At 41.9% G+C, this 23,583-nt stretch overlaps 1 protein-coding gene across 12 annotated transcripts in view; it reads left to right on the top strand.

The window, feature by feature from the left end:
- Positions 1 to 23,583, top strand: part of CHST8 (carbohydrate sulfotransferase 8) — a 186,719-nt gene that overhangs the window by 148,030 nt on the left and 15,106 nt on the right. For 2 of the 12 annotated variants that reach the window (XR_005602879.1, XR_005602880.1), the window contains exons 1-3: positions 14,215 to 20,486; positions 20,847 to 20,908; positions 21,596 to 21,751. The exons of 6 other annotated variants lie outside the window; for them this stretch is intronic. Coding sequence is in view for 3 of the 6 variants with exons in the window: in XM_010396485.4 (XP_010394787.1) it covers positions 20,444 to 20,486 (43 nt within the window). In the remaining 3 variants the exon portion in view is untranslated. Of the gene's footprint in view, positions 1 to 12,048; positions 12,131 to 14,214; positions 20,487 to 20,846; positions 20,909 to 21,595; positions 21,752 to 23,583 lie in introns of those variants that run through there. 4 more of the 12 variants (XM_010396485.4, XR_005602881.1, XM_010396486.4 and 1 more) reach the window with 4 other exon arrangements.

Here is a 23,583-nt window from a genome sequence, read left to right as displayed (position 1 = left end):
ATATCCCTGTTGCATTTTTTTATTCCAGTTAACATTTCTGATTTTATCAATCTCATTATGCAGGTACCAGTGTTACAGCAGAGGTCACACACTTATTCACAGTTTAACAGTTAAAGAGATGCTTGTGCTAAATAAATTTGTGCAGTTCCATTGTGAAAATTCTACGTTCAATAGGTCTCATCAAATGTTGTTGCCCCGATTGATTTAATAGTATGTTCAGCTGTAGAACAAAACATGCAAGGGCAACAGTTCAAGAGCCTTTTCTACTCTGGTGGTACATGTAATGTTTCTGCAGTTAGAAAACTCATATATACACACACATGCTCACTGGGTTTCTTTATTGACTAAGAAAAGGTCTCTGCATATTTATGGTAACAGTTCTGCAAAGTACTCCGAACATTATGCAATTTAAAGCCTTAAGACTACCCAAATGTAAGATTATTTTTAAAAACAGAATTACTGCAGACACTTAGAGGATGCAAAGAGATTGTTGAAGAGCTAGCAGCATATGACAATAAAAATGCAATTATGTCTGCGAAACTTCATATGCTTCACACTACAGAGTGTTATACAACAACACTGAAGATATGTTACATAGATAGTTAGAATTTAATTTGGGGGTATAACAGATTCCTGAGTCCATAACAGTCACTCCAGCAAGCATTCCATTTAGGTGACTCCACAATAATGCCTTTCCTATTTTGAAAGAAGATAGTGATCACAAAAGAGACAAGCTCTAGTGCAGTATATGAATGGAAACCCAAGGTTTTTTCTAGAAGGTGTAGAACTATTAAAGCAAGCTGGGATTTTGTAAATGTTAGCCTTCACAATTCTGCCTCTTGATTGTCTTGCAATAAATGGCCCATTTATTTGAACTTTTGGGGGTTTTTTTGACATTAGTTAGGTGCACAATGTAGTTTGACCTATAATTCTCAGCTCAGCAGCCAGGTATATCTCATACAGCCAGTGTTCCTCACACTGAGTTCTGGCTGTAGAACAACAGCCAGCTCTACTGTATGAGCCAGTTAAAGCACTGTGGATAAAAATCTGGTGCCAATGCATCATGGCTTCAGAAAAACAGCCATTATATCATATATCATGTAATTGTATTCCTGTAGTGAGGAACAAACAAAAAGTATCTCTGTGAACTATAGAGGCAATTAAGTTAATTGCTATTCTATGATGTTTTAAGAGAACACTATCCTTTCCCAAACCCATCACAGCAATGATTCTTTTTCTGTTCTAAGCTTTGGAGGATGACTATAAAAATTTACAGGAAATCACTGACTTTGATAGAGAAGACACACTGAGGGCCATGACTGAAGTAGAGACTTTTCTTTATTAAATTAATATCTGCACCAATTCACACAACTATCCAACATATCCCTTCAGTTCAGCTTTTGCTTTCCTGCTGTGAGGGGCCACCACAAAGAAAGGATGGGAAAAGATTGACCTCAGCAATGAGAACTGAAAACAACCCCAGCAACCCATCACATCACACTTCTGTCAGTCCTAACAGTCAAGATGAAAAGCCCCTCAGCTTCATAACCCCCCATCCTACAAGGCAAAGGCACAGGTTTGGGTGGCGTCTGACCATCCCACCCCAGGGAAGCAGAGCCTGAACTCTCCCTGCTCACCTGCAGCCTCTGACAGACTGTTTATAGACAGGGATGGAGGGATAGTGATGAACACCAGTAGCTTTTTTTCAAAGTGGAATTTAAATAACCTGTAACATAAAGGAAAATTTTGGGAAGGCAAAACAGGGTTGAAGAGGAGTGGCTGCTTTGCCATGTTTTTAACAATATCAGCAAGGAAGCAGTAGAGGAAAAGCAGAGAAAGGTAATCTCCTGGGACAATTATGGGTAGCCAACCCCACACTTTTCTGCTCCCAGAATTTTATCTAGCTAAAAATTCTCCACAGTCACCATGACTGTAACATGCCCTGAAGCTCCCCAGACCTCAGCCAACTTCTCAGAGAATTTCCACTTGTGACACACTCTCTCTGTATTTCTATATCCCATTTTCCTCATTCTTGTGCCACAAGACACATCTCACCTGTCCTGTTGAAAGGTCCCCAGGCATCTGCAGGCAGCTGACACTTCTTGCAGCTGCTGCCTCTATCAGTGAAGCCATATGAGCTTCTTCCCTGGAAAACGGCTGCTCACTGGGTCAAGAACAGTTCTGCTCCTGTTGCTGCAAGGCTTTCAGAAACCCATGCAGAGGCTGCAGTAATTCAGAACTTAGTTGATGCAGCCCGGAGGAAGAGAAGGGAATGCAGTGATCCAGTCTCCAACTGGATCAGACATATTATAGACAACTACATTTGTCTATAACAATTATACACCATAAGCTTTTGAGAAAAAAAAGATGATGCTACAGCCTTTCTCTGCGTCTTGTCCTGCCAGGCTCGGTACCTCCCAGTTTCTTTAATCACATGAAATCCAGCTACCTCACTCACAACCCTTTCTATTTCTCTCCCATTCTATTGAGTCTGTTTGTACCTAGAACCCTTTCATTCTTTTTTCTCTATGCTCATTTTCCACTAAATATTATCCTTCTGTATATCTGTAATACCTAGTGAATTAAGTAATTTACATTAAAATGGATGCCCAGTGTGTTTACTGTAAAAAACACTCCCTAGACCAAGGTGTGGCAGATAACTCTCACACTTTCAGTAGGTTGCAAGGTAATGATTTTGTAGGCATTGACTCTAGAACAGGTTGCCTATTAGCTCACATACATATGTTCTTCTATTAACTACAATAGCACAGCCAAATGAGAACATGGCCACTCAATTCCTCACTGATACTGCCACAAGGAATGCAGCTGGAGCACAGTGTTAGCCATGGGGTACAAAATTGGTTATAACATCCATCCCTTTTGGAGGGGTAAGTGAAATGGGACTGAAAAGGCTTAGGTTTTTTTATAACACTGGAAGGAACAGTATCGAGAGATAAAACACCACCATTGTAAGGAATTAATGGTACATGAAACTGTATCTTTTTGTTCTCTAATGATCCTGTAAGACAGGGGTGTCAAACAAAGGTCAGGAGAGCAACAATTGGAAAGCTACAAAAACAGAGCAGTTAGGGAGAGGAAAAAAAAGCACACAAGAATGCCACTACCTATCTTTGTTAAAACCCCACACCCAAGTATCTAACTGCAAGTGTCACACCTGAGTGCCAGTCTCCTTTGATCCACACTTTGCTGTCTGGAGCTGAGCAAGCCATCACTTTACTGAGATTCTTTTCTTGCCAATGGGTAAAATACCTCAAAAGCAAGGAAGTTGCACACATTGACTAGAAACTCCTCAGGTGTTTTAGTATCTCCCACTTTGTACCCACCAGGCACACGTTTCACATGCAGCAGGAGTGTCAAAACGATGTATGTACATCTACAAATTCTTCATCTATTTCACCCTTTGGGAGAACAGCCACCATTTTCTGAAGCATGTAAACCTCATTTTATAGAGCAAATGAGTTATTAATGCAGTCCATGTATGAGGTCTAATCCTGGCACCCCAGGACTGCAGGCACCAATCATGGTCCTGAATTCAAGACTGCACTGTCTGACACAGGAGGGAATACTTGGCAGGCTGCTGAAGTCAGCCAAATAAGCCTTACATAAATGCATGCCTTAATTTTATAGTAACAGGAAGAAAAATAATAGGGCTATAGGTCAGATGAAGTACACTCAGACACCCTGAATTTTCCCCTGATATATATTTAATACAAGAAATAGCAGATATATAGCAGCTGTAAGAGTCACTTGCTAATAATTAAGTATTTATGATTTCATCTCCTTGCCAATTTTATAATGCAGACTGAAGGAGGCAAAACATATTAATCTGATACACAGAACTTTTGTTTGGAAAAATAAAATCTCTCTTTACGTAGACCTGCACAGGCATCTAAAATACTGTTTACTTACCTCTACAGTTCTGTTTAATATGTATTTGGGACTAGAACATACCAGTTAAATGCTGACTCTCAAGTGAAATACTCTTCTCCCTGTTACTTGTGGAAAACAGAAATTTTTGCACAGAATCAAAAAATGAAAGAAGGTCATGACATTCTAGTGGGCTTTTTTATGGTTTATGAAACCCTTCATTAAACTTTTAGAAGACAAAGCCTGGAACAGCTTTGGGAAAAAGCAAAAACCTCAGAGTGCTTCTGGGGAACATCACCTGTAATTTATTCACTTTGAATGCTTTTTATGGTGCAGCTCAAGACAGATGCATGACATGATTCCAACATCCACAAACCCAAGGCATTAAGTAATTGAATCCATAACCAGAAGCTGGTAAATGGGTAGTCTTGTGAGTTATTCTCTAAGTGTGACATGGAGAACAGCTTGCTTCACAATCATTATTTTACTGTAGTGCAGAAATCACATAATGAGGACTTCATGCTGTTAGGATCCTAAGCCTTGATTGTTAGAACATTTCAGTCATATTAAAAAAATGATATATTGGAAGTAGATAGGAAGAAAAACAGTAATTGGAAGCTCAGCAGTGGGTTAAAGCCACAATTTATTTACCATTTCCCTTGCATTAGATGAGACATTAACAGGATTATTAATAAAGATTCTGTATTTGGTTTGTCTCATAGCAGCAACGTATCATCCTATTCTGCTGCCAAAAGCATGTCAGTATAGTTTTCTTAAGGCTGCAGAGAAATCTTATCTAGTCTAAAATTACTGAAATATGTTAATTTTTATAGCTGCTTGAATTAGTACATGACCTTTAAAATAGAGAGGCAAAAACCATACATCCATCTGATACTGATTTCTTGGTTACACAAGATGCATGCATTAAGGAAATTGAATTACAAATTAAAATTCAGCACTGCTTTATTAAAAATCAGGTGTTGATGAAAAGTGATTCTCTTCACAAGATGCTGTCTCGGGTTTTGAGACAAATCTTCAGGAGGAAACACTCCGGAGTGAGTGTCTCCTCCGAAGGGAAAAGGGCCTCCCCTTTTCCTCCATCAATGAGACAAATGGGTCACAAGAAGTGAAAGTGGGAAAAAGAAACCAAACTGTTTATTAACACACAAACAAAACAGCGTACAATGGGATAAAAAAACCCCTCAAAATACAACAAATTCCCGGAGAGGGTACAGCCCCCCGGGCTCAGACCAGCCGGGGCCACCCCACAGGCTCCCCGGACCAGCGAGGAGGGAAGGGAGGCAGTGAGGCAAGGGGAAGGAAGGGAAAGAAGAACAAGAAAAAACCAACAGAACCTTTTCCCAGCTAGCTGGAACACAAAGGAAACCCAGAAGAGCAGCAGAGCACTCCCAGCACACTCCTGCCGAGCCTGCCGAGCCCCTGGAGCCGCTCACCGGCCCCTCGGCTCCGCGGCTCCGGCCCCGGGCCCATCCTAAAGAAACAGCGGCCTTGGGCACCGAGCGCACGGTGAGGGAATAAAGCGGCTTCACAACAGCACCCAGGACAGATGCTTTTCTAATTTCCATTGCAGTTGCTGTCACCAACTGTAGTTATTAGTCCCAGAAAAGCTGGGTTTATTTTTGGTCATGCAGTTAGAATTGTTTCATGCTTTTTTGCATTACTTTGCCATTTAGTTGGGACTACCTGATTCTGCGATCTATGACATTAAAAAAACCAAACCTGCCCTCCTTCAGCTGTTGCTCAGGTGCCCAGAACAATCACAGAAATGGGAAGGGGGAAAGTGGACCAAGGGGTAGCCTTTGACCTCTGCAAATGTGAGCAAGTTTGATTATAGCAGCAGAAAACCTCTTATCAATTCACTTGTTTGCCAATCCAGCTTCAAAGACAGTTCACTATCTCAGGATAAAGAAAAATAAAAATATTCCTCTTAAAATGTCTCAAGTGAAACCATTCAGATTTTGCTGTGGCGATTTCTCAAGATACTTTATGGCTTTTATTTTTAAATTCTCATCATGAAAAAAATTATATAAAGTGTTCATTTTAATAGTTCGTAGAGCAACTGGAAGACAAGTTCATAAAAATAATGTGTATATGACAATTACGTATAGAAAATCTCCCATGATTTTAAGCAGTTCCCAGTTCATTTGCTCAAAGGAGAAATGTACTATGAACAGCTTTTTATTTGTTACTTTTATGTATTTTTGAATATTCAAACACCTTTTTTTTAATAAGTAATATACCTTAGGTCAATCTCAGAACACTAACTTTTAAACACAAACCCAGCTGCTGCAGATAATGATTAGATGAAAAGTCAGAAAAAAAATAAACAGGAGGACTTCTGATCTCAGGTTAGGGAAGAGATGGAAGCAGCTTGCTTTGAAATTATTATTTTACTGCAGAGTAGAAATGGCATAATGAGAACTTCACACTGCCAGAAGCTGTAACCCTTGATTGCTGGAATACAGCTGTCACATTAAAAATGACGCATTGCCAGAAGAGTGGCATAGCTGCAGTAATCATAGACCTCACATCTGTGCTGCACTTGCCCAATTAAGGATCTTCTTAGTGCAAGTCTAGGCCAAGGTTAATGAAATTATTTAATATGCTTTATTGCAGCAGGGTTGTTCAAATCAGTCAGTGGAAAGCTACACTAAAACTTATTATTCCAATTGACAATAGAAAAAAACAGAAAAGCCAGAACCTATTGTTCTAACAAACTGTCCTTAAGAAACCATTGCACAGATCTACAGGTAGTTTAACCACATTGTTCAGTTATATCGACATAATGTAAAGATAAATGCTTAAATGAAACCAAAGAAAACAGTTTTAATCAGGACACTGATTAGGAAAAACAAACTTAAGTACATCTTCAATGCGGATCACATATCTACATGAAATTCCACATTTCTTTTTGAAATCCTATTCCCGTGAGCGTGAGCCAGGTGATCTTCATTGTATGTCAATTTTTATTATACCCCTCCAAATAACAGCAAGCAGAAGTGATACTTGCAAGCCTGGAACTACAAACAGGATTGTAGCTTCCAACAAGAAGAACAACTTGCCACAGACTGAGCTATTCTGGTTCAAAACAAAATAAGGGCAAGCCCTTTCACTGCTGGTACCAGCTACTCAACAAAACCCTGCCTTGTGTAGGAACTTCCACATTTCAGAAAGAGGAATAATGTGCTGAAATTCTACCAACCATTATTTCCTTACTGTGAATATCTTCATTATCATGAATGTACAACTTCCAGTGTTTGGATATGCTTGTCTATCTTGAGGGTGGTACAATCTTTAGCTCTGGGAATAAATACCTTATCGTGAAAACCCCATCAGAATTCATTTGAAGTCTTTCTTGTCACTCTGAAGACTTCAGGAAGCCAAGCAAAACCCTCATTATATAATTCACAGTGATCTAAGAAGGTCTTTGATACTGCAAATATTACAGAAAATCCTAGAGCAAGTCAGATTACATTGGATTAAACAGAGAATTTTTGTAGAGTCTCAACTGGGTAGACAGCATCTTCATGTCAGTTATTCATTAGATTTGGTTGTTTGGTGGTTTGGGTTGGGTTTTTGTTTTGCTGTGGTGTTTTTAATTTGGGAGGTGAGGGGGTGGTCCCCGCTTTCTCAAGAAAAGAAAGAACTTCACAGCTGGGATTTAACCCCAGCCAGCAACAAAGCTCCACACAAGGATCACTCACTTCCCCCACCCACGGTGGGACCAGGGAGAGAATTGGAAAATAAAAGGGAGAAAACCCACGGTCAAGATAAACACAGTTTAACAGGTAAAGCAAAAGCTGCCCACACAGGCAAAGCAAAGCAAGGAATTCATTCCCTGCTTTCCATGGGCAGGTGCTGAGCACCGCCAGGAGATCAGGGCCACATCACACTCAGCGGTGATTGGGAAGGCAAACGTCATCACAGCCATTGTTCCCCACCTTCCTCCTGTTCCCCAGATTTACATGACCCTTGGGTCATTTGGGGTCAGCTGTCCTGGCTGTGTCCCCTCCCAAATTCTCGTGCACCCCCAGCCTGCTCCATCGTGGGGCAAGGAGCAGAAAAGGCCTTGACGTTGTGTAAGCCCTGCCCAGCCGTAACAAAAACATCCCTGTATTTTAACACTGATTTCAGCACAAATGCAGAACACACCCTCATAGTGGCTACTGTGAACAAAATGGACTGAATCCCAGAGAAAGTCATAATATTCATTAATTAACATTTGGTGACAGGAGAAAAGGAAGAGTTACTAGGAAGGTTCTGACTGAGTTTGAGAGAAGCAAGTTAAAAGTAAACACCAATAAGGAGAGGGAGAATAAAGAATGTCACAGGTCAAAGAGAGCTCTGTGTTATTATGGACTCATGGTTTATGTGACTGGACAGGAACACAAGGAAAAGAAAACAAACTGGACACTCTGACAGGCAGTGCATTACCAGAACTCTGGGCTTTTTGTTTGTGGTTTGGTTTTTTTTTTGGGGGATTTTTTGCTGTTGTTTAGCTTTGCTTTTGTTTTTTTAAACCTTTGCATAAACTATTTAAAACAGGTGAGGAAGATATGGAAGCCTGTCTAAAGTCAATATTCTGGTTTTACCATGAGCTCTGGCTAGAGGCAGTGGATGATGTGGTGCACCCGTGCAGACTCATGCCTGCCAGACTCTGGGTCTGGAGGGGGGATAGAAAAGGAGGGAAAAAATAAACAAAAAGAGAAATGCCACATGTGTCATATTGACAATCTTGAGCAATCAAAAACCATGAGTCAGACTCAAAAATACCATAAATTTAGTCTAATAAAATTGAGACTTGAAGTAGCAAAATGACAAATCTGATTAATTTTATTTTGCTACGTTTTGAAAGTGTCTTTTGATCCTATTTTTGTGGCAACTCACTTCATTTCCCAAGTGACACTAGCATAAGAAGAGGCAGAGGAAAATCACCTCATAAAAGCATGAATAGAAATACTGCCTTTCCCAGTGACCTGCAATATTTTGAGTTCCCCAGTTAAGGAACAGAGCAGATTATGATTTGGCTTTACAGCTTTATTAAACTCCATGAGCACTGATTGGCATGAAATCATTTATAGGAGCAGCAGCATTAGAGATTTAAGTGATAAAACCCCACAGACATCCTTCAGTTGAAGCTCTGCTTCCATGTTCCCCACACACCAAAAAAGACTGCTGATGCCTCTGGTACCCATTCATCTCCTCCTGCCTGCAAAAAAACCCCTACTAGGCTTCATGGAAGGAAAAAGAGAAATGTAGCTGACCTTGCAGCTAGATACCTAAGTGTCTTGCAAGAGGGATAGGAAGAGCTGATACTGAAAATATCACCTACCTTTGTAAGGCAAAAGATCATTTACGAAAATGTCCTGCTGTGAGATGCAACTGGGGAATTTGAATAGGTCCCTATGACAGAGCTTGAAGCCCATAGGGGTTTAGGATTCACTGAGGAGATTGGACTTGTGCACCTGGGCAAAAAGTTCAGAAAGAGATGCCCTAGAAATGCTTTTAAAAATGCAGAAGTAGTTTTTGCCCTATGCCTTTTTTTTTGCCCAGATTGAACAGTTAATTGGACAAAAAGCTAAGACTTATGATTTGGGTAGGTACCAGATATGGAAGACAGCTTTTCCACTCTTTGGAATGGTAGCAGGCAACAGGAAGCTTGTTAGTCTACTGTTCATAGAAAATTTCACTCTTACAACAAAGTCTCCTGATTTTCTAGACAAATATTTTTATTTCTTCATACATACTTATCTGGAGTGAGTGAGTACTATGTGCAAAGCATCTCAAGCCTCCTCATGATCATTTCTCTGTCTGTCTCACTACAGTTTGGCACTAGCTCAGATAACCACTGAATAATTTAAACACCAACAACACCTATTAAGATGAAGGAAGAATTTCTGTAGTTCTCGTACTGTCATAACATGGACATACTAAAACAGAGTGGAAAAAATATACATGCTTGGGTGTAGCTATATTAATTTTCAAATAATTTGGGCTTTAACCATTAGCAGGTACAAAAAAAGAGAAAGCTTCATGAAGTGAGGAAATTCACCTCAACTGTGAATCCAGTCATTGTGACTTTAATGGATATGAAGTGATTTCTACCAGTACAGACTTAGCTCACTGAGCAGAGTCATATTTGCAAGCTTCATTAAATACATACACTTACCATTTCCAATTGCAGTGAAAACAGAGATAATTTTAACACCACCCTTATTTTAAAATAGCTCAACCCATAGCATCAAATTGTGTCATGCATTGCCAAATAAAAATAGTGTTATCAGTCTTTATTTGATAATGCTGGTAGAACAAAGTCGTTCCAAGCTCAGAGCACAGAGATGCTGAGAGGCCTGCAGCTATTTCTGGGGAAGGCTGGCAGTCATGGAATTTGTTCAGAAATTCTTTAAAATGTGACAAAGGGAATTAAGGTTAAACTCCATGTAAGAGAGAGTATTTTTTACAGTTTATGTTCCTATTACTTTATTTTTCTGATATTGAAGGTAGAGAAGGTTATCTGGGCAACAAGATTTAACAAAGATAGAAAAAAAAAATAGATGTATTTCCGATGTTTTGCTATTAGGCCTTACAAAAGAATTTAATAAGTTGAATTTTCCTATTAATGCAATTGAAAATTTAATGAGTTTCTTAATTTATGACTTCACAAGACTTGAATTATAAAACAATAACATAAGCTGCACTCTAATTGCCTGAGTATGTCTGAAGATGACAGCGTGTTTAGGCTTTCACTTGAGCATCTAATCTAAATATTTTAACAAATAGCACCAAAAAAAAATGCAGTTGTTCAAAGAGACATTGCAGAATTAATTATTTTTGTGACAAATAAAACCATTCTATTAAAGCATTATCTTCACTGTTATATTCCACATTGTAATGGGGAATTTCCAAGCCCTTTGCTTAATATTAATACAGTTCTGTGGCACCCTTGAGAGCTTGTTAAGAAAGATTATTCCCACTAAACCAATAACCAGAAACAAGACTGAGCTGGTAATACCATGGAACTTTAGGGGTGGAGCCAGGTCTTAGAAGGCATGGAATGAACTCAGCTCTTTTAAATGTGCCTGCAGCTGCAGACAGGTCTCTCTTGAGAAGCCAGAGCTGTTCTTTGCCCTGTTCCATGATACCTTTCTCTTGAATGACTTTCCCATCCATTTCCAAACATCCAAAGAGGTCACCGTGCTGGTCTCCTGCAGGTGAGCCCAAGCCTTGCAGCTGGAGCCCTGGACCCAACAGGGCAGCTCCGTGCCCTGTCCTGGCCCTGCCAGGCTGCGCTGCAGAGCCATCGGGCTCAGCCCAGCGCGGGGCTCGGCTTGCTCAGGCCACAGATCTTATCAGGACAGCTCCTCACCAGCAGACAAGGAACAAAGGCTATTTCCCACATGAAACTCAGATTTTGAAATGTATCTCCCATTATCCCAAACAAACGTTTTCCTATCAAATAACATTTAAAAAAAAATATTTAAAGGATTTATATCTAACGGTTTTATGCTCTTTCATGACACTTTAATAATATTGTTAGCTACAAAATGTGTACAATACATAGGAGTTGACATGTTAGCTTATTTTCTTAATTGCCTGTACTGTTTTCTTCACAACAGGAAATACACAAGGAAAATGAAAACACTTCATATTGCATTAGTAGACTGAGTGGGCCGATTGGTTGATTTGGGTTTTTTTAAACATATTGATACTTCTGAAAGTCATAAAATATCTATTCCAGGAAATACCATTATAAGAGAAACTGAATATTCCCAAAATGAGAACTTCCTAAATTAATCTGGTGTTTTCATTTCATGAAAATTTACACTCTAATCTTGAATCAAAATCCTGTTTTCACCTGGATCTAAACTGAAAAAAAAGTAGTACAGTTTTTTATTTTGTCCTTTGGAAGAGAGCTTTGTTGTTTAACTACCCACATATTTGCACTTTGTCACCTGGAATAACATTATTCCTAAAATTGAACTGTTATTATACCTGTCTGCCAGTCTTCCCATCAGGTGGTGGCAAAGTTGGGGCAGACCCAAAAGTTTCAGAGTTCAAGTAAATTCCAGTCCAACTCAAATTAGCTACTTACGTAACATCTGTTAACTCTCACAGTCACAGTTGTTCTCTCTCCAACAGGACAACTGGCAGCTTTTTTAAAGGTCCCAGACCTATGTGGCAAAAAGGAGCGATTTCTGGAGTTTCTGGTTGCTGTAAGAAGGTGTGCATCACTTTCTCATTGTGCCGGCTATGCTATCAGACCCTTTATTGCAAGAATACAAAAAACTCATTGCAAATGATCTCAGTGACATGTGGCAGTTCCTTCCTGAGGAGACAATCTAATTATTTCAGAATTTTGCATGCTTTGTTGGTGGACCTAAGTGATTTGGAAGGCTGTGAGGGACTGTGTCTTGGTTTGAAAGACAGGTGTCTGCCAAGGAAGGCAGGAGCCTCCCTTGAAATGAAAAATGGAACCCTCTTCCCTCCGAATTATTGTAATTTTGAACTTAAGGGGCTTTCAGGCAAAGATGTGGGAAATAGGAATAACAGTTCTTTACTATTATATATCTATATGTGTATAACCAGTCAAACAAACAGCAATAACTATGGCAGTAACAGCAAACAATCACAAACCCAGTCCCAGCTTTCTCGGCTGTGTTGGGGTTTCAGTTTAGTCTTAGTTTTTTCCTGTTAAAGGAATTTTCTCCCATATGCATGTTGCTAGGGGACAAATAGCTGTACTTAAGAAAGACAAAAAGGGGAGTGGGGGCGGGCCTGGCTACTCCTTTGTCTACACCTGGGTGTGGGGGCAGTTCGCTCTGAGCGTCCGGAGAGAGAAGCTGCAGAGAAAGGAGCTGCTGCTTCTTTCTTTTTGGCCGTTCTTTCTTCCCGCTGGAAACAACGCCGGGACCCCAAAAGCCGCTTTCCCTGCCCTGCTGGAGGCCGAGCTGTGGCTGCCCTGTCCTGCTGTTGCTTCGAGCTTTCGCTACGCTGTAGCCCTGCTCGCCCTGCCTGCCTGGGCCTCCGTGGGGTTCTCCCATCTGGATACATCTCGTCTGCCACCCGGGATTTGCGTTCGTCCCTGCCGTTCCAGCCTGCTGTTCCAGCCTGCTGTTCCTGAGAGTCCGGGATCGGCTGCCCAGGGGTTTGTGAAGCCTTTGTTCCATCCCTTCCCGGGATCCCGGGGCACCGGTGCCGCGTGCTCCCCGAGCTCGCTCCGGAGCGCCCCCTGCAGCCGCGGGGGAACCATCGCACCTGCCCTGCTCACCGGGAGCCGCCAGCGCCCCTGCCGGCTGCGAGCGGAACTGCACCGAGGGGAAAGGGCCTGACAGCCGAGAAGGCTGGGACTGGGTTTGTGATTGTTTGCTGTTACTGCCATAGTTGTTGCTGTTTGTTTGACTGATTATATATATATATAGATACAGAGAGAGAGAGTAAAGAACTGTTATTCCTATTTCCCACATCTTTGCCTAAAGGCCCTTGATTTCAAAATATAATAACTTGGAGGGAAAAGGGGTTATATCTGCCACTTCAAGGGGGGCTTCTGCCTTCCTTAGCAGACACCTGTCTTTCAAAACCGAGACAGGCTGTCAGGCCCTTTCCCCTCGGGTGCAGTTCGGGGCACTCTGGAGCGAGCTCGGGGAGCACGCGGCACTGGTGGCCTGGGATTCCGGGAAGGGATGGGACAAAGGCTTCACAAACCCCTGGGCAGCCGATCCCGGACCCTCAGGAACAGCAGGCTGGAACGGCAGGGATGAGCACAAATCCCAGGTGTCAGACGAGATGTATCCAAACTCCGGAGCTGCAGTGGAACCCCCCGGAGATCTCGGCAGGCAGGACGTGCGGGGCTACAGAGTAGTGAGGGCTCAAAGCAACGGTGGGGGCAGGGCGGGCATAGCCCGGCTCCCAGCGGGGCAAGGAAAAGCAGGCTTGGGAATCCTGGGGTTTTCCCTGAGCCACCCCAGCAGATGGTGAACAGGACCCTCTTTTAGTAAGGTGGGGTGTTAGGGTCCCGGTGCAACGGCTGCTCCAGGGAGCAAGCTCCACTCATGGTAGAAGGGAGGCAGCTGAAAGCAGAAGCCTGCAGCAGCGAAGAAACTCCCTCCACAACGATGGGAGCCCTCTTCTCCCTCTGAACGCGGAGAACACCAGCCAGCCAGGGGCTGTACCCAACCCCTTTTCCCAGTTCAAATCTCAAGGTATCCCCCGCCCTACAGGAGAAAACCCCAGGTGAAAGAGAGTAGCCAGATGGACCCCTCCTTCTGTGGCCAGGTCTTTTGTTTTTCTTAAGCACCCAGTAATTTGTCCCCCTGGCAACATATATGGGGAAAATTCTTTTAAGAGAAAAAGAAAATAAGGAGAACTCCTAAAACCCCAACAGACTGAAATGTTCCAGGTTAATGGCTCAAACCATTGGCCACCGGCAAAAGCAGCGGGGCCTTTGCTGGCACAGGGAGCGCCCGGGGGCACGGGGGGGAACACCCAGCCCGGAGGGGACGAGCCGGGCCTGGAGCCAGGGAAGGGCAGAGGCCGATGGGAAGCAGATCCGGCCAGGTGGGACAGGGCTTTGGAGCAGGGCAGCGGCCTCCCTTACACAGCTGGCCCAGCTCTGGGAACCCGCCCGGGGCAGGCCCGGGACATGCACACAGAGGGCTGGAGGTTTCCATCCCTTCGCATGGGCCATGCCTGGCTCAGCTGCGCTGCCGGGAGGGGCAGGGCCATGTCTTAGAAGGGGCCATAAACCATCAGAGCCCCCAAAGTGCCCCGGGATCCACAGTGTGACATCGGACACTGCAAAACTCCCCCGGGGGAGGTACCTGGGTGTTCACCCAAACCTGAACCTGTATTAACCCACGGAACTTTGTGTTTCCCCCACCACTGATGGATCAAGACTTTGGCCACTTTCACCATCACTTCAACAAATGGACACTGAAATTGCAATGATCAAACTTTGTTGCTGGATCCATGGATGGTGACTTTTCTACTCTTCTCCTTTCTGTCTCTTTCTTTCTTTCTTTTCCTAACTTCTTCTTCTAGGAATATATTGTAAACCAGACTAGAAGTTCCAGTCAATGTCCTACTGAGTGCCTTGTTGTGCCTGGATATGTTCAAGTTGGCTAAGTTTGAGTTTGCTAAGTTTAAGTTTGTCAAGTACCTTATTTTGGATGTTGTCTTAAAATTTGCCAAGTATTTATTCTACCTTAATGTTTTAAACTTTGCAAGTAAAAGTTTGTTATTGAACCTCCTAAGAATTTTCCAGAAATTCCAGAGTAAATCAAACAACCTTCCCCTTTACCCACTGAGTGGATCAGAGCTGTGAATGACTAATTGATATCTAACATTGCTTAATTTCCTACCCAGACAAGCAACTGGTTTCTATCATTCAACATACTGATTCTTTTTTTTTTTTTTTAAGAGGGCAACTTCTGGTTTTTGCAGTCAGGCTCAGAGTTTGAGGAAGGGGAGAAAAAGAAAGAAAAGAAGGATGCTGTTTATGGGCATCAGTATTCAAACTGTCTTCCCTGGCCTGTTCCTTTCTCCTCCCTCTAAAGAAAAGACATAGAGGAAGAACATGAAAAGAAGTAGTTTCAGGGTCTAACAGTGCCATTTGTCACTGCCAAGATGCATCAGTAATACAGAATTACAAGAGGGAACAACTGAAAGGTTAAGGATTTATCTAGAACATCTGAAACGGATATTAAACTGAGATTTATAGTGAAGTGATTAATGAAAATTAATGTTTTCTGTCTTAGCTACTGTAGTACTGAAAACAAAGAAACTTGTTCCCTTTCCAGGAGCCATCATTGACCTCTTCACTTGCTAGCAACACTGGAGTAGGTACATATGTTAAACATTTTGTATTTTGACTTTAATGTGCAGAAATTTCGATGAGAAAACAAATATGTTCACAGGAGTGGAGTTCTGTAAGCACAGAGGCAATGACTTCTGGAGATGATTGGGAGAAACAGGTTTTAAGTGTCTAAAGGTGGTTCACTTCCTGCCGAGACTAAGACCCTCTGAGCAATAAAAAATTTCATAAAAGCTCATAAAGGCAGTTTTATTGGTTTTGTAGAGCCATCATCAGGATTTTCCTTTCAATATCTATCTAGTGACATGCTTTTTAAAAGAGTTATAGGCTTGCAAAGTTACAGGAGGTATTTAAAAGACGTGGAGTTAAGGACGTGGCTGGTGGGGGGCTCAGCAGTGCCGGGTTAATGGTTGGACTCGGTGATTGCAAAGGATGTTTCCAACCAAAACGATTCTTGTAAAGATCAATGAGAAACGAATGTCAGCATTACAAGCACCTTCATGCCCGTGCTGCTTTGCAGGTTCACCATAATTCAGCGAGAGACGGGGGTGCTGCACAAGCTGACTGAGCAGGAAGTGAGCCACATAAAAACCTGTCTGGTTCAGCTTTCAGTACAGAACCCAGCTATGGACTGCATGAGCTTCTAGAATACTTTTTTAAAAATATGAAATCCCAAACCTGAAGTATTTCATGTATATTAAAAATAACAGCTTCTGCTGTAGAAAGAAAGAAAAAAACATTACTATTTCCATGTTGTTTTTTGCCGTAAGTGTACTTTCTCTATTTTTACCTCTGAATGTGGACACTAAAAATCAACTAAAATATCTTCTGCTCTTATTAGACTGTGTTTAACAAGATTTGAGCTCTTAGTGCTGTAACTTACTCTCTAAAACACTAAAGAGACTTGTAGTTAATTTAAAATAATGTTTCCTTGGAATGAAATCAGCAGTATTCTTATAAAAATATAGGATATCGTGTTCATTACTATGTCTCTCAATTTCAATAAAGGTGATGTATAGAAGGAAGAAGTTTTTATTTAATAGTTTTGAACTAGTAGTAGCATTTTACATGTCATGAATATCTGGACATTTATTTCTGTTAAAGAAGACTTTAAATACAGATAAATATAATTAAATACAGTGGAAACAAACAGCATTCTTCACCTGATGCAGTGTTTTTGTATTACTTTATTTTAGTATTCAGTAATTCTCTAATTCAATAACAAGTGAATCAGGGTTCCTCAGTCCCCGTGTAGATTTAAGGCAAAAAATCCCTATCTGGATTTCTAATTCTGTGTAAGTTTATTGCTTAAACAAAGCCACATACAGTTAAGGGAAGGCAGAAAAACATTCAAAACATTAGAAATCCTAATAGGCATTTCTCTTCTCTTAAGATGTTTCCATACATTCATTTTGGCTACTGTGATGCCTTTAGGGTGTTGACAGAGAAGAAAGACAACCCTGAGAACAAGGGAGAATTTGTGCAAAGCAGTAAAACGGACTCATTCCTTTTGGAGGACTCAGAGAGGAGATGGTTTAAGCAAAGATACTACAGCTAGTTTTAGATCTCTGTAATCTTAACGTAACAGACAGGAATTTATTTGCATTATTTTACTGACAAAGGTGAAATCATATTTTGAAATTACTGGAACACATTTTAAAGAGGGTTGGTTATGCAGATTTTGAGAATATGACCAGAAAGTAGTACTAAAAAAAGAAAAACATTAAAACTACTCGATATAACAGCCACATATCCTATCCACATCCAAATTTGTCTGAAACACTCTATAGAACCAAATAAAACTTAAAAGCCCTGCACTAGAAGTCACTGAAGTGGTTCACATACACAAATCTAACTTCCACAAGGAACATTTCTATTCTCTACATCAGTTATTCCACTGTGGCACTCTAGGTGAGATGGAATGTGAGGCCAAACAATTGGAAAATGATATTTGAAAATCTCTCTTGTCAAAGGAGCATGAACAGTAAGAGCATTGGGAAAATGTTTGTGTCAACAGCATGTCCATCAGTGTTAACTATAAACACAGGCAGAACTTGGAAGAAATTCCAAGACAAGTAAGGCGACACAAAACATGACAGGAAAACCTTTTGGGCAGAAGTTAGAAAAAAAAAAAAAGTAACTCTTTGTTCAAAAGTACTGCTTGTGATCAGCAATTTAATTCTTAGTTAAGGAGAGCACCCTTAGAAGGTTTGCAGACCACTAACCGCTCCTGTTGGTGGTTAATCAGCTTACGGGCACTGCACTCCTCTGAGGAGGACACATTCTTCCTATTTTATAGCTGAGGAGACAGGGGCAGAGAGTTAGTAATGAACCCAAGCCTCCAGACCAAGTCAAGCCTGCCAAGCTCATAACTTTACCTTACATGGGCTCTGCAACCTCCCATGCTGCAAACTCTTGAAAATTAAGCCCATTTAAAGTATAATTAGCAAAACACAAAGTGAGATTGTCTACATTAATTAACTGTCATGGCTTTAACCTCAGCCAGCAATTAAGCACCACAGCCACTCGCTCACTTCCCTGTCCCCCTCCCATGGGGTTGGGAGAGAATCCGAAGAGTAAAAGCGAGAAAACTAATGGTTGAGATAAAGCCAGTTTAACAGGCTGTCGTGGGTAACCCAAAATGTTATTACGTTCCACATCTATCTGTGCCCAAAATCGTTAACTGTGTCTTTAAAGCCCGACGGCACGGCTGGAAAGGGGGCCGGGGGTTGCTGAGTGTCCTTTTAAAAGCTGGGGGTCTGATGAGCAGATCCCCTCTGGCCTCGGGGACCTGGACTCGGGCAGGGTGGTTTGGCTTGCCTCTTGGGGCTTTTCTTGCCTCTTGGGGCTTTTCCTGCCTCTTGGTTTCTTGACACCGAGCTGAGGCAGCATGGGTGAAGAGCTCCCTTTGGGGTTCTCTGTTGTTTTTTCCCAAGAAAAGCCGGGGCGCGTTCCGGCGGTGTGTGCGTGCCTGAGCCGCAGCCCCGCAGCAGCGCCCGGCCCCGGCCAGAGCCGCCCCAGCCCCGCTGCTGGGCCCGGCCGTGCCCGCCCTGCTGTCCCCTCCCTGGCTTCCAGCCCGAGCCCGGGCCCCGGCCGCCCCAGGAGCTGCCAGGCCGGAGGGGTCAGAGGGAGACAGGGCTAAGGCCATTTTCCCTCTGCCTTTCGAGCCAGCGCTCATGGGAAAGGGGAGTTACCTCACCCTTCTGGGTTTGTCTTTGTCCCCGGGGAGTTGGTGAGATTTGGCATTTTGTGTCTAGTGATTATTCAGTTATTTTTGCCTGTTGCTGTCTCTGCTGTTAGTAAACTGTTAGTTTTTCACTTAGAGATATTTGTATTTAATTTCTCCTTATTGGTGGAAAGGGATCAGTTAAAACTATAAGGGAAGGCAACTCATTGCCAGAGTGCCTACCTCTTAAATTGCCTTAACCCAAGATACAGGCAAAGCAAAAGCCATGCACACAAGCAAAGCAAAGCAAGGATTTCATTCCGTGCTTCCCATAGGCAGGCAAAAGTTCAGCAGGGCCCCATCACGTGTTAATGGTTGCTTGGGCAGGCAAACGCCATCAGCCCACCATCCCCTCTTCCTCCTGTTCCGCAGCTTTACGCGCCGAGCACGATGCTGCACACTAGGGAATATCTGGGTCAGTTGGGGTCAGCTGTCCTGGCTGTGTCCCCTCCCAAATTGTCGTGCACCCCCAGCCTGCTCCATCGTGCGGCGAGGAGCAGAAAAGGCCTTGACTTTGTGTAAGCCCTGCCCAGCCGTAACAAAAACATCCCTGTGTTTTAACACTGATTTTAGCACAAATGCAGAACACAGCCCCATCATAGCTGCTCTGGAGAAAATTGACTCTATCCCAGCCAAAATGAGCACAGTAACAATCTCTGAAAGTGCCTGACCCATACATAGCCATTTACTAAGACTAGATTACTTCAGAATTTTTCTTCTATTAATTCACTTCAAGACAATATCTGCTGACTTGTGATTTGACAGTATGTTTTTTTATTAAAACACACTATTATGAAATACGAAGTTAGGCACTCCAGAAAAGATCTCTTGAGGATGCAGTGTTGCAAAAATATATTCAGACTTTATACCAGAGGTTTTGTATCTAAACTTTTAGGATATTACAGCTTCTCTGTAAAAATAAAGCACACAATGAATCATTCAGTCTTTCAGCAAGCTCCCCAAGCTAATACAGCAGCACTAGGCTGGCAGCTGGGTTCTGTACACCAGCAAGAAACAAGCTTGCTGAAGACCACACTGCCTATCATTCCCACAGTGTATTTCTTTTATTACAAATGTAGTTTGAAAACCTGGTCTGAAGTGTCTGACAGTCACGAAGGAAATCACTCACATTGCTTCTTCCAGCACTTGCTGTCAACAGATTGGCAATTTCCACCTTCCTTAATGGGGAAAATAAAGGAAAATTATGTCAAGTAAGAAGCTGGAATCTCATTTGTTTACAAGCAAAATTTGAATCCATAGCTTCATTTAAGAGGTAGTAGATTGAGATCAGATCAAGCTTACTATAATTTTAATTATTTCATTTTGTTAACCTAGGATATTCTTCTTATAAGATTACCAGCCCTGCACCTCATACAAAGCATACAAGTGAATGCACATTTTTCAAGTTCCTCTGGGTAAAATTGGCTTGAGAGATTCTCTGAGGAATATGCTCTGAAGAATTTCATTTTTGTGCAAGCAAACCAAATGCACAAGAAGTTATGGGAAGGGATTTGAGGCCGTACTACTATGCATTTTCTCAAAGTAAGTGGAATCTTTATGTTCTGTATAGCAAAAAGTATAGAAAAGCTATCTGAAACTGCATGTGATATGCCTCTGCAAGTTTTAGTTCATTTCAGCCCCACAAAGAAAGTTTAGAGCATCTGTGAAAAGAGAATCTGAGATTGCATGAAAAGCATAAACCCAATTCCTGCCAGAAGGCCTTTGTTGCCTTCCGATGAAAAAGAAAATCTAAAAGGGGTAAAAAGCAGCAAAGCTGGATTTGCATGAGGAAACAGTCAGACATTTAAATTCATTCTAAAGAATGATGCAAAACATTTTTGTTTCTTTGTCCTTATGATTTTGACATATTCACTTTTTGGATAATTAAATTTTTTCCTACAGGGCTTTATGATGGTTTTGTAAACGCTGTCCCTTTTTATGCAAAGAGAAAAGACTGGAAAAAAGTGAGTGTGTGTGAAGTAGTGATGTTCTTTTCCATGCATGTTCCTGATAGTTTTAGTTTTTCTTCAGGCAGAGACACAAAGAAATGAAAAAATTAGACCAAAACTTTACTCCATGTATTTTTTAACACATATTTTCTCGTACTATAGTTCTTGAAGAAAAATTTTAAAAGTCACTGACAATTTTATTCAATTTTTTTTCTTAAATAAAATTTAACAGGAAGAAAGTTGCTTTTTGCAAGCCCATAGTAGTTTTCAACTGGTTTCAGAGGAGCAGTAACTTCCCAGTTCTTTCAGGGGAAAATACAGTGAGAAGAGGCAGCATTGAGTAAAGAGATAAGGAGAGCAGTTCACCACCACTTGTAAAATCCATCATGTGTTGCTGCTTGCTCATGAAGGAGCTGATCCAGTACCCACTGAAGTAAATGCCAAATTTTTCATAGTTGAAAAGACAATGCTATAAAGTCATAGATAACTATTGCTTAAGCAGAAGCTGTTCTAATACTGCAACAAAGGGGGTTTTAAACTCATGCTTCGAATTCCAATTCTCAGAGTAGCAAGTCTTCAGACAGTGGAGTGCAAAGGTTTTAAATATTTTATTTCTGAATAATGAGTAATAAAACTTAGGGAACTTATTCATTTGAGTAAAAACATTTTTTTTTCCTTTTTTGCCCAATGGATCAACTCTAGACCATAAGAAGATCACCAAATGAGATTGTCTAATGTTTACACATAGAGTGCAACCTGTATGCATCCTCAACAAAACACAACAAGATAGAAAGTAGCTCGATAAGAAGTCCACATCTGAAGCAAAAGAATTGCATCTCAGGTGGAACAAACAGCCAGGTCAGTAAAGGCCTGTGGTGGCCCAGTTTTCTACAATCATGGAGTTTAACCAGCACTAGAGCAGAGGCAGCAAAACAAGTGATCATGTTGAATTCTCCTGTGTAAGCTCACACCAGTGCTTCACTGTCAGGAAAGACCTCTACCTGGCAGAGTGCTGCCTCTGAAGACTAAAACAGAGGGGCAGATTGTTTCAGAGATCCTTCAGCCAATGCATAACAGAGAGAATGAATCATATATAACTGTATGCAAGGTACATGGTTATACTGAAATGCTCTGAACAACAATTGTCATAGAAAAGCTATCAGTGAAATCAGATACATTCCATACACTTTCATCAGCTAAATAAAAGTACCATTCCTAGCTAACCATATTCAGCAATCAATTGGCTACTCACTCTTTGTATGCACTGACTTAAAAAATCAGATGATTCAATTGTCATAGCAACTGTATCCCAAATTTGGGCTGTCAGGGTATATGCAAACAATCCATCTCTCAATTCATATGGCCCCTCCTTGGGCTGATGCAGCACTCTACACCGGGGTACTAGAAAAATCAGCAAGTGCTATGTGTGAATGAAAAATGCAGATGTGCCCAGTGGCAGAGGGTTGTCACTTCAGGTACCACTGATGGTTCAGACTGACAGAGAGGCAACTACACTAGAGCCCTCTGGCTCCTGCATCCCAGACTTCATAGGAAGGAAACCACCTGTAGGAAACAGGGAAGAGTGACCATATGGAGAATACTTGTCTATTCTCCCTGCCATAGCAGATGCGACCCCTTTAGAAGAGCAGTGTAGCTCACCCAGGTGTGTAGATGAACAGAACAGCCACCAATCCCCACAGAAGGCTGTTTTTCTCTCCCCACATGCCTGAGGTGCACTGCCACACCACTGCTGAGCATTGCCTTTACTTCTCTGCCAGATCCCAAGTTTCTATGTTGTGCAGAGGAAGGGAAGGAGGTGCAGTGACCTGGCAGAGGCAGGGACTAGGAGAGTGAACAGATGAGCTATGTGGGTAGATGAAAGCCATCTCCTTTAGGCAGCAGCTCCCTGTGCTCCCTGACTCTGAGGTATTTGCAGTCAACTGGGAGTAGAATGGAGACAAAGAGTTGTGCTGGGAAGTGCACAGGGAGAGAGGCACCAAAGGCTTCTCTCCAATGCCAGTACCAAGCTGCAAATGGATCAGTCTGGGATATCCAGTTTCTAGTGGTAAGAGTTGTGAGCTGAAGTTAACAGAGCAAATGTCCTCCAAATCCCACTGCTGCTAAATTGTTTTTCAATGTTCACGTGATATAAAGCTTGGTTAAGATCAATCCTTACGTCCTGTAAGCACCTGAACCTCTCAGACACACACACCACATGAAGCATTAAGTGCCCTCAGGAAGGCACATCCATTTGAGACTTTCCAGGTGTTTCACTACCAGTTTTCATTGAACTTCGCATGGCCAAGGAGAAAACGTGAACACCAAACTGCCACTTTACTGATGGAGAAACTGTGAATTCCAAAAGTTTTGGAACGTCTTTAAATGGCCTCCACTTACCCTTAAAAAGTATCAAGCTTACTAAAACTCAGTACTAGCAATTTGACTCCTCCTACCTGGGTTGTACCTCAGGACAAGTCCTGGGTACCTGCTAAATCCTGGAAGTAGTCAACACTCAGATTTTGAGAGGAACCATTTTTCCCCCATTCTTAATGATAGGAAAGTCAATTCAAGACACTATTCTCATGCAACCATATTGTTCTACCCTTCAGTCACGAAAATCTGGCTGAAGGAGTGCAAGTGAGCTCCTGAACAAGAAACAGAAAGCCTTCCACAAAGAAGAGTAGACTCAG

This window comes from Corvus cornix, chromosome 11, assembly GCF_000738735.6.
Source record: "Corvus cornix cornix isolate S_Up_H32 chromosome 11, ASM73873v5, whole genome shotgun sequence".
Lineage (NCBI taxonomy): Eukaryota > Metazoa > Chordata > Aves > Passeriformes > Corvidae > Corvus > Corvus cornix.
This window is presented reverse-complemented; position numbering and strand designations above follow the sequence as displayed.